This window comes from Protopterus annectens, chromosome 4.part1 (assembly GCF_019279795.1).
Source record: "Protopterus annectens isolate FY-2018-M chromosome 4.part1, PAN1.0, whole genome shotgun sequence".
NCBI lineage: Eukaryota > Metazoa > Chordata > Ceratodontiformes > Protopteridae > Protopterus > Protopterus annectens.
Genome location: NC_056734.1, coordinates 479067300 through 479086441, shown reverse-complemented (window position 1 = coordinate 479086441; position 19142 = coordinate 479067300). Strand labels below are relative to the sequence as shown.

Below are 19142 nucleotides of genomic sequence, written 5' to 3'. Positions count from 1 at the left end.
GGGCATCCCCATTTCCTTGTTATGCTGAAGACTTGTGGATCGTTTCCACTAGTGGAGGATCCATGAGTTTTCTGCTTAGTTCGTCCGCCAGAGTATTTATTTTTCCTGGCAGGAATTGTGCTTGCAGGTGAACTTAAGTCAATGCTGTGTCCCACAAAGTCATGGCTTGTCTACAGAGGGGGTAGGAATGTGTGCCTCCCTGCTTGTTTTATGTACCACATGACTGTAGTATTGTCTATCAGTAGTTGTCCTGGATGAAGCAGATCCTTGAAAGCTGTCAGAGCATTCTGAACAGCTAGCATCCGATTGATATGAAGATGCATCTGGCTTGCAGGCCATGTGCCCTGAATACATTTTCCTGCCATGGGGCCCCCCCAGGCATAATCTGATGCATCCGTTGTTAGTGTCTGCCTGGCTGTGGGTAAAGTGAATGGCTGTCCCTTGTTGTGGTGACAGGCCTGTGCCCACCATCGAAACTCCTGTTGCAGGCAGGGAATGAGGGTAATTAACATTTCCAGGCTGTGGCAATGTGGACTCCAAACACTTTTAGATACCATTGTAGTTTCCTCATATGCAGTCTGGCATATAGAATTAGCAGAATGCCATGAAGCCCAAAGCCTGCAGAATTTTTCTTGCAGATAAGTGGGTCTTTGACTTCTTACTTCAAAATGTTGGCAACAGTTGCCTTTGTCTGGCGTGAGATAAGCCATCTGGGTAGTTGTATTTAAACTTGCACCCAGGAATATTAGCTCTTGAGAGGGTACTTTCTTTTAGTTTACTGTGTACCCCAGGCAAATTAGTAATCTTTTTACAAACTCCAGATGCTTTAGTAGAATGTCTGTTCTCTGCTTTAATAAGGCAGTCATCCAAGTAAGGATATATTTGAATTCCTCTGTCTGCAAAATGCAATTACTGGTGCCAGGCATTGTGAAGATCCTGGGCGCAGTACATAAGCCAAAGGGCAGTGCAGAGAATTGGTAGTGCATTGATCCAGCTATGAATCGGAGGCATCTTCAGCAAGATTGTCTGATTGGGACATGCAGGTATGCCTTTTTGGTCCAAAGTTACGAGCCAAGCCTTCTTGCCCAGCATGGGCAGTAGCTGCTGCAGAGTCAACATTTTGGAACATCCAGAAATGTGTTTAGAATAGATAGGTCCAGTACTGGTCTCCAGGCTTTGTCCTTTCTGGGTACCAAGATCCACAACAAAAGCAGGGACAAGGATTTTACTCGCTGAATGGCCCTCATGTCCATGAGGGATGAAGCTTGCTTTTGTGCCTCTGCCCATTGATTGTGTGGCGGGTCTGGCATACCTTTTGCCCTTGGCAGGGTGTGAAAGTGGAACCTGTAGCCCTGAGACACTATGTTCAAGACCCATTTGTTCTGGGTGATCACGTGCCAATTTTGTGAAAAAAAAGTGCTAGTTTATCCCCTAAGGGGGCTGCCAAAAGATAAGTGCTTGGTTCTGGCAGAGGAGTCTCGTTGGGACTGTTTCCTGTATGGCTGTGATTTGTCTTCTCCGCTTTTGGAGGTAGAAGCACCCCATTGTTTAGGCCTCTATGAGGCTGGGATCTGCCTCTGGGGCGTCTATCTGCCTCCGGGGCCTGTGACACTGGAAAGGACAGATTCTTTGTAGGCCAGTTCCTGCTAAATCTGGGTGGCTGCACCTGTAAGGAATCCTTAACTGTCTGCATAGATTTTGCTTTGTCCTCCATTTTCTTCAACACCTTCTGCTTTAACACCAAACAAAGTATCATGCTGTAATGGAGCATCTAATAATTTTGCTTTAACATGATCAGGCAGATTCTGTTCCTTTAACCAAGCATGTTGCCTAATGACAGAACCCGTAACAGTGGCCCTGCAAGAGGCCTCCAGAGAATCAAAACCACATTGCAAAGTATACTTGCCCAATTGCTCAGTTGCATGCAATAAATCCTGCATTTCTTTGTTTCCTGCACATTCAGATTTTGCTAACTTTCTGTTTAAGCAGTGACTATTGCTGATATTTAAGCATATGAAATTGACAATTTAAAGCCCTCACAGCCAAGGTAGCAGAAGTGTAAACCTTTTTCCCCCCCATCTGTCCAGGGCTCTTGAACCCCTGTCAGAGGGGATAGGTTATAGGTTTTTTTTTTGTTTTTAACAGTGTAAGCCTTGACCCCTTTGGGACCCTGAGAAATAGTTTCTGGGTCAACAGCAGGGTTTTTATAAAGAAATTTATGTGAATCTGGAACCCTGTAGTATCTGCCTGGCTTAACAGGTGCAGGGGGTAAAGAGTCAGGGGACAGGCCGAACTCTGAAAATACAACTGTTTGTGTCTTTCGGCTTCTCCCGGTTAGGGGTCTTCACAGTGGAACTCTGGTCCACTAATGATTGGCAGTGGATTTTTATGCACTGGGTTACCAGACCTGACGCACAACCTTCAACGAAGGCACGCCCCATTCACGTATGCCTCCACACAAGACGCTCTAGCTGAGAATCGAACGGGACAACATCTTGCTATGAGGCGACAATGCTACCGCAGCACCACCACAGATACTCTGAAAATACATCTACAATGTCTAAAACAGGAGGGCTAGCAAGAAGCCTGTGCTGAGGTAGTAAAAGAAAATCTAAGCCTTTTCTTAGAATCAGAGTGGTCTTGGCTCTCCCAGTGGAAGTGCTCCCTCATGGTATGCAGGGTTTCCCCAAAAAGCAAAATCCTCAAGAGGGGAGGGTGAAGGGATAGATTCTTCAGCGTCTGAATCATAGGGAGGGAGTATTCTTGGTCAGTAGAGGAACCAGACGAAATGGAAACCTGATCTGAAGATTCATATACTGTCTCTTGCCTAGGCCTCTTCTCAGGAGGGAGATGGGAACCCCTGATCAAAATAATTAGGTCTTTGGCCATTTTGAGCATCTGTTTTTAGGCATGGAGACCTGTCCATGGGCTTGCTGCACTTGTTTGTCTTAAATGGTGCTTTAGTCTGCCTTTGGAGCTGTAGTCGGGTTTATATATAACTGTGTAAGCCTGAAAACTCCCTCAGAAGCAGATGCCTGCTCAGTGGCTCCGGACCCATCTTAGGGAATATTTTCCAAGTGTCCAATACCTTGAGTTTCCAGAGGCCTAGTCTGCTCCATGTGGGAGTCAGAAGCGGCCTGCGGCTCTGAGGTAGTGGGAGTCAGGGGCTGCCACCGGAGAACCGGTGACTGGGTTAGAAGCCTCTTAGTCAGTTTTGGACCTCGGATGCATGTCCTTTTCCTTGCGTTTCTTGTGAATTGCGGTAGTCTGATGGCTATCAGACATTGTATAATTAAATCTTCGGCCAAAGTAATGAAAGGAAAAATCGTACAGATGCTTAATAGTGCGTTGGTTAAATGTTGCACAAAATCTGCAATTAGCTACGTCGTGATCAGGGCCTAGGCACGGAATACAATAAGAATGGAAGTCCTTATGAGGTATTTGCTTCCCACAAGAAATACAATTAACTTTGTCTGACATCGGTCTGGAGCAAGAAAAAAAAAAAGTTTCCCCCAACGGGGTACTTACCTTTAAATGAAGACTTCGGATCTGAAATTCGAGACCATCTTAAATGTCAAGTCATCCATGAGTATGTTGTAAAGCTAAGCTTGCAATAACCTTTGAATTAATTTTAAGATTCTGCATTAACCTTTGAATTAATTCTAAGATTCTGCAGACAATCTTAAAGAAATATGTTTAAACCTGTAGGTGCAAATGCAATGTCCATAACTGGATCTCTTACTACATCTGGCCATATTTCCTCTGCAGGGCAAGTAGCCATTTCACAAAAGCCTAACACTGTTTTGGTCACATCCATGTAAATGCAATGTTGGTTGGATAATAGTCACCTAAAACGTTGGGATTAAGTTCTTTATTCAATCTGTATTTATCTTTCATAAACCATAACAGCTTCAGCTTAACTATTTACTCCATTGGAGCTCAGGACGTTTGCACCAACTTCAAATTGGTGGAGCCTAAGCTTTTTGATGGAATCAAATGTCCTCGCATTTCAAACATGTTCATATCTCCAGAACATGTTCATATCTCCAGAACCATAGGGGGTTATGAAGGTATAAACGGCAAATTCTTCTGCACAAACTACTTTTATAGTGGTGGTATTCTTTAGGTTCTAGGTCTTATAATTTGTAGCATGCTGTAAACATCCCAACAACCACTCAAGTTACACATACAAGATTTTTGTGTTAGACAGATTTAAAAAAAATGTGAAAATATCTGTATAAATTAAAATCAAAAATGGTTAATATCCATTTACCTGCACTAGACAGATATAATAATGCAGCTGAGTATGCTATTGTGTAAACCTTAAAAATATGAAGCAATATTTGACTTGCTGGTCAACAGCAAACTGCTCCATCTAAGGAACGACTCTTAAAACTCTTAAGATATCAAAGCAACTTAAAACCATGCTTATGACACCATAACAAAAATAGGAGGAAGCAAATTTAAAATGGGATAGTTAATACTTGCATTATTGCCACAGAAATACAAATAAAAGTATATTCAAGTACTCAAATGTCACTCCCACTTCCTGTCAACTATACTGAATTACAAGAACTAGTGACAAGTGATTAAAGGATAATGGGATTCTATTAAAAGCTTAACTTCTCTGTTCTTTTTCCTCCCCATTTACAGTCCCTGCTATGAATACAGCATTTAAAATATTTTAGACAGTTTCCTTACACCAGAACAGTATCTTACTGTACTGTAGTGGTTTCACTTTAAAAAAACTTATCCCACCTTGGAAAAGCTTGCTGCAGTCTCCAATTCACTGAACACTGATATCAAGACCAATTGATGGTAGTTTCTGGCCAATTCCCTCCTGAAACTGACATCACCACAACTGTCCTAAAAACCCACCCATGCTGTGATGTCACCTTTCCCCTACCCATACAGAAAGTAAAGGCAAGAACAAGGAAATGGTATACAAAAGTAAAGTCTCCTGCTGTAAGTAACAGTTGAAGTTACCCTTAACACTTTGAAAGGTTGTGAAGTTAGGTGTGAAAAGGGATGGGAGATTCAGGCTTCACAAGGGAACATTAACTATATCCTGTATAAGATTAAGGTACATGTATAGATATATATATATAAAGAAAAATAACTTGAGAAACAGAAGTAACTGGTTTTATACAACAGAAAAGAAAAAAGGGAGTATTATGTATACAGGAATGAAGTTATGTCTTACCATAACATTCCATCTGTGCTGTAGATTGATCATTCCTTACGATTAGGATGGAACCGACACGGCCTATACACAAGCCCACGCCAGCCAAAAAACTCGAGCCAAGCCCTACACACAGTGCCCTCTTCCAGTCTCTTCAGAGTTTTCCCGCTTCCAGTCTCTTAAGATAGAGAGTTTTCCCGCCCAACATAAAGGTGTTCAAGGAAGGAGGATAGGTTGACAAATTGGAGGCCCTGTCTGATCAGATACCCTAGCATATAAATGGGACCTCAGTCCATCAGGAGTCCAGGTAGGGGGAAGGAGGGCAGGGAATAAGGAGTGAATGAAGATCTACAACACAGATGGCACATTATGGTAAGACAACTTCTTTATCTAATGTTGTAAATCTTCATTCATTCCTTATTAGGACCAAATCCCCAGCTACTTGCATCCTGGGTGGCCCTATGGTAGGATATTCTGGATAACCATCGAACTAAAGGATGCTCTTCCCCTGGAGACCATATCCAAATTGTAATGAGTGATAAATGTATGCGGTCTTGCCCAAGTGGCTGCTGCACAAATCCATGGAGACTATAAGCCACCAAAGTTGCTATTGATCTAGTGGAATGAGCCTTGACTTTCAAAGGGAAGGGTACTTTGTTTTGTAGATGGATGAAAATGATAGCATTCGTAAGCCATTTTGACATACAGCTTTGCCCAGTCTGGGGCCTGAGAAGGCAACGAATGGCTAATAAGATTTTCTGAACGATTTTGTTCTGTTCAAATAAAAACAAAGTTGTTTATGCACATCTAGTGTATGTAGTAGATATTCCCCTTTGTTAGAAAAATGGGGAAAGAAGATGGGTAAATGGACTGCATATAACTTTGGGTAGAAAAGGATTAGTACCGAGTGAAACCCAAAGTATTTTTTTGACACTAGGCCTGCAATTCAGACACCCTCCTGACTGAAGTGAGAGCAACCAAGAGTAAGGTCTTCCATAAGAATTTAATGTTACACGAATATGAGGGCTTGAAAAGTGAACCAGTCAGGGTTTGTAGGACTAGAGTTAAATTCCAAGGTTCTGTTGGAGGTTTAAAGGATGGGTTGATATGCAAGACATGTTTCATGAAAGCCAGTCGGTGGGACAATTGAAGAGCTATTAATCCCATTATGAAAATTAGCAATAGCTACCAAGTGTACCCATAATGGTAGATGCTGGGGCTCCTGCATCTAATAAGGTAGTGAGATATTTTAAAATCTTGTGAACAGGCAAAGAGAAGGCATCAATCTTCTTCTTTGGCACAAAGAGAAAACCCTGTCCATTTGATGTAACAGATTTTCCTGGAGGATGGCTTGTGTGAAGCCAGAAGGATTTCATGGACAGAGGAGGATAAATTGCCTGGCATCACTGGAAGTGGAGATACCAAGCTGCGAGATTGAGGCTGTGCAAGCTGGGATGAACCAGACCTTGGGGGTGAGAGAAGTCCCGGGGATGGGTCCATGGGCAGTGAACCAGATGAGGCCAAAGGAAGGGGAACCAGACTTGAAGGGGCCAATAGGGGGCAAAGAGGATGGCTGTGCTTCTCAACCTTTGAGCTTTCTTCAGGAACTATGGAATGAGGGAAAGGTCATATAGTAGACCCAGGGGGCCAATCATAAGTTTGAGCATCTCTCTGGGACTCTCCCTGAGGTGGAATTAAGGCAAAGAAGCTTCTGCACTTGTGGTCGGGGAGGGGGATGCAAGTAGATCGCAGCAAGGCTTGCCTCAGTGACAGAAGATTTGAGTCTCTACAGCAGGATTAAGAGACCACTCTTGAGGCATCAAGGATGCTCCTGCTCAAATGGTCTGCAATTAGGTTGGAACAACCGGGAATGTGCATTGCTATGTAAAAGTGGTTGGAAGCTATCGCCCAAGGCCATATTCTCAGCTTCCCAACATAAGGGGTATGATCTGGTTCCGCCTTGTTTGCTGAGGTACCAGACAACTGACATGCTGTCCGATTGTATTGCAACTGTCCCAGAAGGGAGGAGTATGGAACACTTGCAACACTAAGAGGACCACCCTCAGTTCCAGGACATTTATGTGCAGGCTGGCCTCTATGGGCGACCAAGTCCCTTTTACAGTCTTTCCTTGGTAATCCCCCACCCCAGGGCCACAGTGACCAAGGATGCTTTCCTTTTAGGGTGGGGGGGGTGAGACAGCAGACACCACAGGTCCTCTGACTTCATCCACCAGTACAGATTGTTCTTGCAGTGATTTATGCATATTGGGTGCAACACTGGATGGGATAGGAGTGACCATTGGGGAAGATAGGAGCCATTGTAGGAGTCTCATATATAAAACTTTGCTAGACGCACTAAAGTGATGGTCACTGCCAGGGAACCCAACAGTTGCAGTACTAGTTATGCAACTACTGCTGATGTAGAAGAGCCTGGATCAGAGTTCTTATCTTTAGAAGCCTGTAAGGAGGTACAGCAGCTCAACAAGATCGTGTCGAAGACTGCTCCGATGAATTCCAAGGTTAGAGTTGGTAGTACGTTTGACTTGCCCAGGTTGATTAGAATTCCAAGCTTTAGAGCAAGGCCTTGAGTGTATGAGATTGCCTGAATCAATAGACTCCAGGCCGGGGCGGTAAGGAGTCACTACATATGGAAACACCCGGAATTCTTGTAGCCTGATGCGAGCGACAACTACTGCCACGCATTTAGTGAACACATTGGGGGCAGTGGAGAGACCAAGGGCAGTACTCTTAACTGATACCGGAAGCAGAGTCATCTTCTGGAGCATTTGTACATTTTTATGTGGTAATATGCATCCTGAAGATCGACCAAGCACATCCAGTCGTCCTTCTCTAAAAAGGGGAGACTGGACTGAACCGTGACCATTCGAAATTTCTTGTCTGACAAATTTGTTTAGTAGGCTGAAATCCCAAACAGTCTCCAGTCCCCCATCTTTATTGGCACTAGAGTAAAATCTGGATGCCATTTGGTCTGGTGGGACTAACTGGATTTTTCTAGCAACTTCCAGATTTCTAATGCTGCTGGATCACTAACTGGGTGGAATGTCAGATTTGCCCTACAGGCTCAGGAATGAGGTCGAAGGGGATGTGGTATCCCCTGGTTATTCTCTGCACCCAGAAATCTGTTACTGATTTCCAGACTGACTGGTGCAGAGGAAAGCAATTGGGCTGCTGCTCAGGAGTGCTGACAGAAGTTGGCCAAAGGAGGAGTCTCTGGCACCCTGATTATATGGTCCCCCTCTACCGCAATACAGGCGGCTTCCAGATGAGTTCCCCCCTCTGCCCCGAGAGGATTGCTAGTCATGAGTGCCATGGAAAGGTCCCTGGGATTTTTTGAACCACATCTTTCCTCCCCTCAAATACCTGGAATAAGATTGTTGAAGGTTGGAAAAACATATGCTTACAGCAGATAAGGTCTTTCCGTCCTCCTCACTTTGTGCCAATGTGTGTCTAACTTTAGGGCCGAAAAGGGAAGAGTCAAAACAGGTGAGTTGAAGACTTGAAGGGGTCTGTGAAGTCACAAGCGCATCCAGGAATGACGTTTCGTGACAGTGGCCGAAGCGGCTGCTCTAGCTGACCCTTTGGTTGTGTGAGCAAACAGGAGTTAGAAATGGACTCAAGGGTAGTAAGCTGAGGCAACTTTCCCATACCTCATCAGGCAGTACCCCTGCCACAGAGGCTGAGTTCTGAAATCAAATCTCTTCGGAGGCATGTAAAATGTGTCACATAATTCAGGGACCGAATGGCAAAGGTTGCTGAAAAGGTCCGCTTCCCTAGTCTGCCCAAAGCCCAAGATTCCCTGTTAAGGGGGTGGGCAGCTGACCTATCCTCTTCATGTTCTCTCTGTGGCTGCCGCCACGACCATGGAATCCACAACTAGATGCTTGGACTAGTAAGGTTGGTCTTCCAGGGGTGAAAATTTTGTCAGGCCTCCAGGTGATTGGTTCGATGTAGTCTGGAGCCTTCCAGGCACACTGCACGACAAGTTTAATTAACTCATCTGCAGGTGGGGTCACCCAGGAAATAGACTCAAGCACAGAAAGCTTGCAAGAATACAGACTCCTCTGAAGGGTTGGAGGACTTCATCTCGCCTCTGCTCGAGGATCTCGAGAAGGTATCCAAATGAAACATCGGCTGGCGGAGACTGTGGGGATCAATCTCCCTCATCGTAGTATCTTACGTGACAGATACCTTAGTGGAATCAAAGTGCTTCCTCTTGCATGCTTTCTTCCTGGGTGGCTCTTCAGTGGGTTCTTCTGAAGAGGATCCTGAAAAAAGGTTCCCTTGGGAAGGGAGTCTTGCTGTTCCCGTGCTCAAACTCCTTGTGTAGGAGGCTCTCAGCTTCATACTAGAGGGGAGTGGTTCCGATACCTTGGGTGCCAACTGTTTGCTTGCAGAATCAATGGCCCTCTCCACCTGGAAAGCAGATCCGCCCGAAGAGGGATGGGAGCCTGGAAGGACAACCTCGGAACTGAGGTCACACCCCACTCCTACGAACCTACCCCCACGACAGGAGCTCTGAAAGGACTGGAAACTGTCAGAGCCACCAGAGCTGCAGACATCAGAGCTGCAGACATCATGGAAAAAACTGGTGCCGAACTAGGGGTCACTGTACCGGCAGCCCGGTCACGATCCCGGGAATAGACCAGCTGACTGGAAAGTGGTGCAAAGGGATTCTGGTGCAAAGAAGGAAGAGGTTATTGTTGGAACCGTAGCAAAGGGCATCGGGGAGAGCATTGGTAGAGGGCTCGGAGGTCTGGGAGGAAGTCAGAGGAGAACAAACAGAAAAGGCTTCAGCTCTGGCTAGGAGAGAAGCAGGAGGTGGTAGACCTCTAGCTGTTAGGAGCTAATCAACAAGCCTCACTATATCCATTTCTGACAGGCTCCTGGTGGATCTGATGGATGCTGCTGACAGGGAATACTGTCTGTCCAGAAAAGGGCTGTACTGTTGCCTTACGAATGGGTCATAAGTAGGAGAATATAGTGTCGTTTGTAAACATTGTCTTTAGCACAGAGGATGGAGCTGCACATGAAGCTGTGAAGATACCGTAACTGGGGTTGATACCGATATGGTCGCAGCAAAGGGTCCTTGTTCCAAGGTTGCTGACGGCACCGAGGGAATGGTTAGAGTCCCTGGTGCTGAAGAGGTCTGCACCAATGGCATCGAAGTAGGAGACACTAGAACCGAATGGCTTCTCTTTCTTAGAGCTTGCTTTTTCTTTCGGAGGTGGTGACACCTCTACCTCAGAGGGGGCCTCCAAAAAAGGGGGGTCTTTAGTAAGCCCTTGAGAATAAGTTAATCTTGCGTTCTGGAAGGGTGCAGGAACTAATGTTTCGACAGATGTCACATGGTGCCTGTAAATGAACAGCACCCAAACAATATACAAACTGGGCGTGGTAGTCAGAGTTGGGTATTTTACGCCCACATTTGTCACACTGTTTGAAACCTGGAACGGTCTTATTTTCAGACATTATGGCAACACTAGTATCACAATGCAGAAAGTCTAACCACACAGCGCGCGAGCGACACACACACACACACACACACACACACACAGCCAGACACACACACACACACACAGCGGCAGACACACACACACACACACACACACACACAGCGCGCGAGCGAGACACACACACACACACAGCGCGCGAGCGAGACACACACACACACACAGCGAGACACACACACACACACAGCGAGACACACACACACACACAGCGAGACACACACACACACACAGCGAGACACACACACACACAGCGAGACACACACACACACAGCGAGACACACACACACACAGCGAGAGAGAGACACACACACACACAGCGAGAGACACACACACACAGCGAGAGACACACACACAGCGAGAGACACACACACACACAGCGAGAGACACACACACAGCGAGAGAGAGACACACACAGCGCGCGAGCGAGACACACACAGCGCGCGAGCGAGACACACACAGCGCGCGAGCGAGACACACACAGCGCGCGAGCGAGACACACACAGCGCGAGCGAGACACACACAGCGAGCGACACACACAGCGAGCGACACACACACAGCGAGACACACAGCGAGCGCGAGACACACAGCGAGCGCGAGACACACAGCGAGCGCGAGACACACAGCGAGCGCGAGACACACAGCGAGACACAGCCTGGCCAAATGAGACACACAGAGCGCGAGCGAGACACACACAGCGAAATGAGACACACCTGCCAGCGACACACACAGCCTGGCGAGACACACAGCGAGAGACACCTGAGCGAGACACACACACAGGAAGCGAGACACACAGCTGAGACACACACAGCGAGACTTTCAGAATACCATTGGTAAGGAGTAGGAAGGGGAGGCATACCACTAGGGTAGAAAGGAGGGGCTGTACCAACAATGGTACTTTAGCTACCAGAAGTAGAGGGTAGGATGACAGAAATGATCTACAAAAGAATAAGTTTAAAATTTGAGTTTTGTTACTGAAAAAACACAGCTCAGAGCGCTGGCTTAACACATCTGGTAGGGAATGCGGCAAACGAGATTTGAAGAGACAAGAAGAGGGGCACTATGGGTAGGACTTAGCTTGAGAGTTTTTTGCCTGGTGTGGGCTTGTGTATGGGCTCTGTGCCATCTAGGCTCCATCCCCAATGTCTAACCGTGGGGACCCATCTCCTCAGTCAGAATCCTTTACGCAAGTGACATGGTCTGAGGTTTCTGTACAATATCCCGCACTGTGGTATATACAAATGGCAGAAATGGCAGCACCTCTGTCTCCGCACCTTACTTTTGAAAATCAAATCTTATAATGGACTCCTGGCCCTTTAACTCTTCACAGGTGTTGGAGGCTTAAAAGGGTCCCAGCACCCTCCAAGCTTGCTTATGACCTGAGCAAAGCATGTTGGCTGACGATGCATAGGGCACCAAGCACATGCTTTCGAAGGTGAGACTAGGTCTTGAGGCCTGCACTGGGCCTACGGTTATAGCATGCTGTATTCTTGGACTGTTCCGTACTTGCATGAACAGATTCCTTAAAAAAACTTGTTACAATAATAAGAAATAGTAATCTAGTCCAAAACTTGAGATGTTAATTTCTCTTCTATGAAGGTACTAAAGCAAACATTTCTTTAATACTGCAACAAGAGTTTAATTTCACAAATCGGTACTCTACCTTAACACTGGCAACAGCCATCTCCTCGCATCTGTTGTGGTCAATGGCAAAATACAAGTAATGCTACTAAATGCACACATTTCATAACTCCTACCTTTACATTTTCCTCATAGTTTCTAATTTCAGAAATAAAATCCTTCAGAACTTCACTATATATTTCATAATCCATATACAGTTGGTGGTCATGGGTCAGTCTTATCGCCATTTGTGCAGCCACCTCAGTAACTGCTCGAGCAGCACTGTCAAGCTGATAATCAACTGCATTCTTCAGCTGCTGCAAAGTATCCATATTAGTGCCCAGAAACTGATATGGAGCTTGTCTCTGTAAGAGAAGGAAAAAACATTTCCAGTTATCAGTCAGTAAAGCTAAACAAAAACTTTCAACCTATTCCATAGCAGATCAAGTTACTATCACACTGTATGAAATGTAAAAACCTAAAACTTTTAGCAGGAAAAAGACGTTATGTACTCAGCATAACATTCCATCTGTAGTTGGACTTCATTTGTCAACCTGTGGGAATCTGATCAAACAGCAGCTTCACCAGCATCTGATCTGAGCTCCAAGCTCCTCCCCTTACCCATAATACCCCATTCTCCTTCCATCCCTCACATCAAGTTTGCTACACCACACACAAACCTGATCCAATATACCTTACTAACAAGTAACAGGAGAGCCGCAAAGGTGCTCTCCTGCCTACCAAATATGAGAAGGTAAGGGGGAAGAGGGAGGGACGCTGATGACAAAGTCCAACTACTCAGAACATTATGGCGAGTACATAACTTCTTTATCTGAAGTAGCTGACCATTTTATCATGAACCTGTGGGACAGAGTCCCCAGCTACCAAACTCTTGGGTGGCCATCATGGAAGGATATTCTGGAGCACTGCGGAGCCAAAGGATGCTTTTCTCCCCCTAGATATGCCGAATTTATAATGAGAAATGAAGGTGAGATATTAGGACCAAGTAGCCACAGAACAATCATCCAAAGACACCCTAGACCAAAAAGCCACAGATGTAGCCATGGACCTGGTAGAATGGGCATTTATCCTACCTGGAAGTGACATGCCTGTCTTTAAGCCTGAAAAATGCAAAGGGAAATCCATCTGGCAATGGTTATCTAACAAATCGGTTTGCCCAGAAAGGGTGTAAAAAAAACTTGTCAGACCTGCGAAAGACCTTACTCCTATGTAGGCAGAAATGTAGCTGTCTATGTACATCTAAAATGCAATTTATATTCAGCCCTGTTCTGAAAATTTGGAAAGAAAACTGGTAAATTGACCGATTTTTGTTTCAGAGGCCACTTTAGGAAGAAACTGATTAGTACGAAGTGAAACTGTCCTTATGGAAAATCCTATATGGAGGTTTGACAGAATGCCTTGAGTTCTGACACCCTCCTAGCCAAGGTGACTGCCACTAGGAAGGCCATCTTCCACAACAGAGCCACAGAAGCAGCCAGTTTCAAAGGGTGGAGCAACCAAAGTTTGTAAAACTAAGGTAAGATCCCTAGAAGAATCTAACAGGGGCCTTAAGAGAAAGGTACCTTTAAAAAAGGTTTTACAAAGTCTGGAAGAAGCTAAAGCCATGTTCTCACCTATACGGAAGTTGGAAATGGCAGCAAATTGAAATTTTACTGTAGATGAGCTAGCGCCCTGCTGGAAATTGTGCGCTAAGAACTCAAAAACCACTGGGACAGGAGCCGTGAAAGGATACAGATCCCTTTGAGAAGCCCACATGGAAAAACGGTTCCATTTGCTACGGTAGTTTCCTGGTGGACAATTTATGAGCTGCAACCAGAACAGTCTTGATTGGAGAAGATGGAGAGTCCTAGCAATCAATGGAACTGAAGCAGCCAAGCTGTAAGCTTCAGACTGACCAGGTCTGAATGAGACTCTCTAAGGGTGTGAGAGATGAGATCTGGTACCGGATCCAAGATCCATGGAGGAACTATCAGATGAGACCAAAGGAAGAGAAACCAGACTTGGAGGCCAGAATGGGGCAATGAGTATTACTTTGCTCCCCAATCCTCAAGCCTTCTGGAGGAATTTTGGTACGAGAGGTAGTGGGGTGGGGGGGGGCAATCAAACAAGATCGGGAGGCCAAGCATGGACCAGAGTGTGTCCCTGGGGGATTCCCCTGTGGTGGGGATCAGAGCCAAGAACTTGCTGCACTTGCACGTTGGAACGAGGTCACAGCAAGGCCAACCTCACTCAAGATCTGCTCCGCTACAGAAGGATTCGGAGACCACTCATAAGGCATCAGGATGGTCCTCCTTAGTTTGTCCGCCAGTATGTTGGATCAACCCAGAATGTGCGTTACCAGAAAACAGCTGGTGGAAGTTGCCCATTCCAACACGCTCATGGCCTCACGCAGAGTAAGATCTGGTACCTCCCTGCTTGATGTACCAGACTGCCATCATGTCTGTCTGAATTGCAATGGTTCCCACAAGAAGGCATGAACAGCCTGCAACGCTAAGACCGCTCATCTCTAGAACACGTATGCAAACTTGGTCTTGTTCAGGGACCACATGCCTTGGACTGCAGTGCCAGAGCAATGCTCCCCCCACCCTAGTTGGGAGGAGTCTGTATTCAGAGGCTTGGGGTGGGGCTGCAATAAATGTTCATCCCTCAACTAGTTCCAAGGAGTGTATCCACCCAGAGGAGGGACTTCCTGCAAGCGTTGCTTATATGAAAAGTATGCATCAACGGCAGGTCTAATGACCATTGGACTGCTAGTGTCCACTGTAGTACCTGCATATGCAGATGACCGCAGGGAAGACGAGTAATGGTGGCTGCCATGGAACCTAGGGCTCTTAATACCGCCTTGGCTGACGGAAGTTGAGAATTAAAGTTCAGACACATGGAGTGGTAGGTTTTGAACTCTCTTGAGTAAAAACCTTGGTTTGCAACGTGTATCCTTGCTCCAATGGAGTCTGAATTGGGTTTAGAGAAGACTTTGATATGTTCATTGTAATTCCCAGAAAATCTGACAGTTTCAGGAAGTAGTCTCTAGCCTGAAAGTACACACTTGGTGAGAGCAGCAAGGAGCCAATCGTCCAGGTATGGATAGACCTGCATCCCCCCCTAAAGCCTCAGGTGAGCCACTACTACTGCCATAACCTTGGTGAACACCCTGGGGGCTGTGGTGAGACCAAAGGGTAGAGCTTGAAACTGATGACTGGCCCTAGCCGAAAGCAGAGGAACCTCCTGGAGCATCTGTGCATCTTTATATGGTAGTACGCATCCTGGAGATCTATTGAGCGCATCCAGTCTCTCCTGCAGGTAAGGCAGGATGGACTATAAAGTGACCATCCAAAACTTCTTTGGCAACTGACAGTTTTATGATGGAAAGATCCAGAATACACCTTAGGGTCCAGTCTTTTTTTGGCACTAAAAAGAACTTGGAATAGATGCCCGATCTAGACTGATCTCGGGGGACTGGCTGGACGACAGCTTTGCTATTTCAAGCACTGCTGCCTCCCTTTGCGCAGGGAGTACACCCAGGAGGTGTTTTGGGGGAATGGGAGGAACCACAAAGGGGGTGGTATGACCTCTGGACATGATTTGAAGCACCCAAAGGTCTGTTGACATTGACTCCCATGTAGTCAGGTGCAGCGAAAGGTGACCCCCCAACCGCCTCCAGAGCAGCTGGGCAACCCCTCAGGCATTTATCCAGCTTTTTTTTCATGTCTGACTGTTTGGGACCCTAAATTTTTGACGTCCCCTGCCTCTGGGCAGTCTGTCTGCTCCCCTTCTGCCTCTGGGGGAAAATGGGTCCCCGAGTCTCCCAGGAATACTGAGACTTTTGGAACCACATCTTTTGCCCCTGCCGATTCCTGGAAAAGGATCTTGGAGGGTTAGAGAAGTGGGTTCTGACGACAGTGTCTTCCTGTCCTTTCCACTCTGGACCAGTCTTCCCAAACAAGGAAGAACCATCATAAGGGGCATTCACGAAAAACTCCTTAAAGGGTTCTGTGAACTGGCATGGCCTGAGCTAAGCATGTCACCTCATGGCAATGCAGGACCCTGCCTCCCTTGCTGCTCCTTCTGTGATATGCGAAAGAGGCACATGAACATATTGGAAACAGGTTTGACAGTGGCTATTCGCTCACAGAATCTGTGCTTATCCTCTGGTGACATGGACTCCGGGGGCGACCCAGCACCTTAACAAGATCATGCTGTAGTAGTGTGACATGGGCCAAATAATTCAGTGCCCTTATAGAAAAGGTGGCTAAAGCATATGCCTGCTTTCCTGGACGATCCATCATCTGGGACTCCCGGTTGGAGGGATGGACCATAAAACTTTCCTGAGCTAGTTCTTTCTTGGTGGCGGCCGCTACCAGCATAGCATGTACTGGGGACCCCTTGTCCCAACTAGGTCTGTCTGCAGGACTCAATCTTGTCAGGACCCTTTGGGATTGGCTCAGTGTGTGGTTCCTTCCATGCCCAGGTGGCAATAAGATCCACCAACAGATCCGTGGGGGGCACTCAGGAGATGGAATGGGCCCATGCCGAAGGCCTCCAGAAAGCCTTGTCAGAGGAATGTTTGGGGGTGGACCAACCCCCTACCCCCGCTGCTGCAGGAGTTTCTTGATGTCTCCAAAGACATCTGGGGGGGGGGGGGACCTTCCCCTTCCTCCAAATCGGTTTCCTTAGTGAGGGATTCTGGGGAGGAGTTCAGGTGCCTCCTTTTGCATGTTCATTTGCGAGGCACCTCTTTGGTGGGTCTCTCTGCAGAGGACTCGCAAACAGTCTGTGGTTCCACAAAGGGAACATTCTGGGGCACATCGAGCATGGGCTGTTCCTGGATGGGCAAAATAGCTGAAGTCACACCCAGAAAGTACAGTTTTGTACCTACCATAAATGTAGATGTCCGAGAGGTATGCATCTGCAGTCCTAACATATGGGTTGTCCTGCCTCAGGCAGCCCTTCGGTCGGCCGGATTCCAAAGTCTGGGTCTGGCCTCGGCTGATGTCGCACTTCACCCGTCATAGCTGCTGTCAATTGGGTATAAAGGCATCAGCAGACGCCATTTTCCTCTGTTTCTTGCCCCAGATGCCAGGTGCCCTCTAGGAAGGCTAAATTTGGATAAATGCAAATGATTCCAAACAGTAGAGAGCAAATAAAAATAAACGTGTATACAAACAAATACACCATAATAGATTCCCCCAGCTAGCTACAAGATGGGCAAATACCCTAGGAGTACCACAGAGGGGAAGGAGGGTGGGTAATCCTGACTGCAGATGCATACCTCTCGGACATCTACATTTATGGTAGGTACAAAACTGTACTATGTCCTTCAAGGATGCATCTGCAGTCCTAACATATGGATAGAATACCATAGCCAAACTGGGGGAGGAGGCACTAAGAAGATTATGGTGTAGTTAAGATCCCTTGCAAAACAGCAGTGGCAAAACCTGCTCGGGATCTGGAGTATAAAGGTAGATTATAATGCTTGGCAAATGTATGCACGGAGCTCCAAGTAGCAGCCTCTAAAATGTCTTTGGTAGCCACTCCTCGTAAGAAAGCTGTAGTAGTGGCTGTAGCCCTTGTGGAGTGAGGTCTGATGTTTTCTGGAGTTGTCTTTCCATGAAAAGAGTAACAAAATCTAATGCAATTTCCTATCCATTTTGAGATTGTCTGTTTTGAAATTGATTTTCCTTCCATTCCTGTTGCATATGCTACCAGAAGCTGGTCAGTTTTTCTATTGTTCTTGGTTCTGTCCAGGTAGTAGCGCAATTGCCTGTGCACATCCAAGGTATGCAGTAGTCTTTCCCCCCTGTTCTGTGGGTTGGGGAAGAATGTTGGTAGGTGGATTGCTTGGTTTAATGATACCCTGGAGACCTTTGGCATAAAAGTAGGATTAGTTCTCAAGGACACTATCCTGATGGAAGACAAGGAAGGGCTGTACTGCCATTAATGCCTGTAATTCAGAAACCCTTCTTGCTGAAGTGATTGCAAGCAGGAAAACAGTTTTCCAAGATAAGAACTGTAATTCTGCTGTTGCTGCTGGTTCAAAAGGGGGAAGTGTTAACTTTTGTAACACAAAGTTCAGGTCCCATGTAGGTAAAGGTGGCTTCCTTGGAGGCTTTACATTTTTAATTCCTCTCAGAAACTGCCTGAGTAGAGGATGAGAGAAGACTGGAGGATCCATGTTGTATTCTGCTGAAATTGCTGATGCATGAATCTTAATGGAGGAGTAAGACAGGCCATTGTGGAAAAGCTCTGCTAAATATTCCAGGATGTTAGCTATGTTTGCCAATGATATATTTTCTCCTTTTGATGCACTCCAAATGAGGCATCTTTTCCATTTTGCTGAATAAGATTTCCTTGTGGAGGGTCTGCGAGCCTCCAGGATAATGTCTTTAACCCTTTGAGATAAATCTGGGTTATTTTGTTTTATGTAATGTTCCAAGCAGCTAGCTGCAGTGTTTTCAAGTTTGGATGCAGGATTTTGAAGTTGTTCTGTGTTAGCAGTAAAGGAACTAGAGGTAGAGGCCATGCGTGTGCCTGAGACATACTCCTCAGTAGCGGGTACCAATGCTGCCTCTGCCAGTCTGGAGCCATCAGGATGATACTTGGGTGATCTTCTTTGATCTTCAGTAGCACTTTGTGCATCAAAGGAAGAGGTGGGAATGCATATGCCATCAGGTTTTCCCAACTGAAGGATAGGGAGTCCACCTTCCACGCAAGTGGGTGGTATGTCCTTGTGCAGAATTTTCTCAATTGGTGGTTGTGTGGGGATGCGAACAGGTCTATTTCTGGTAGTCCCC

General features: G+C 46.2%; 1 protein-coding gene across 1 annotated transcript in view; it reads right to left on the bottom strand.

Annotated features, from left to right (window-relative positions):
- The window catches only part of TFRC (transferrin receptor), a 661121-nt gene that overhangs the window by 121884 nt on the left and 520095 nt on the right, over positions 1–19142 (bottom strand). Inside the window, exon 17 of the mRNA XM_044070291.1 lies at positions 12468–12695. Within this exon, the coding sequence (XP_043926226.1) occupies positions 12468–12695 (228 nt within the window). The remainder of the gene's footprint in view (positions 1–12467; positions 12696–19142) is intronic.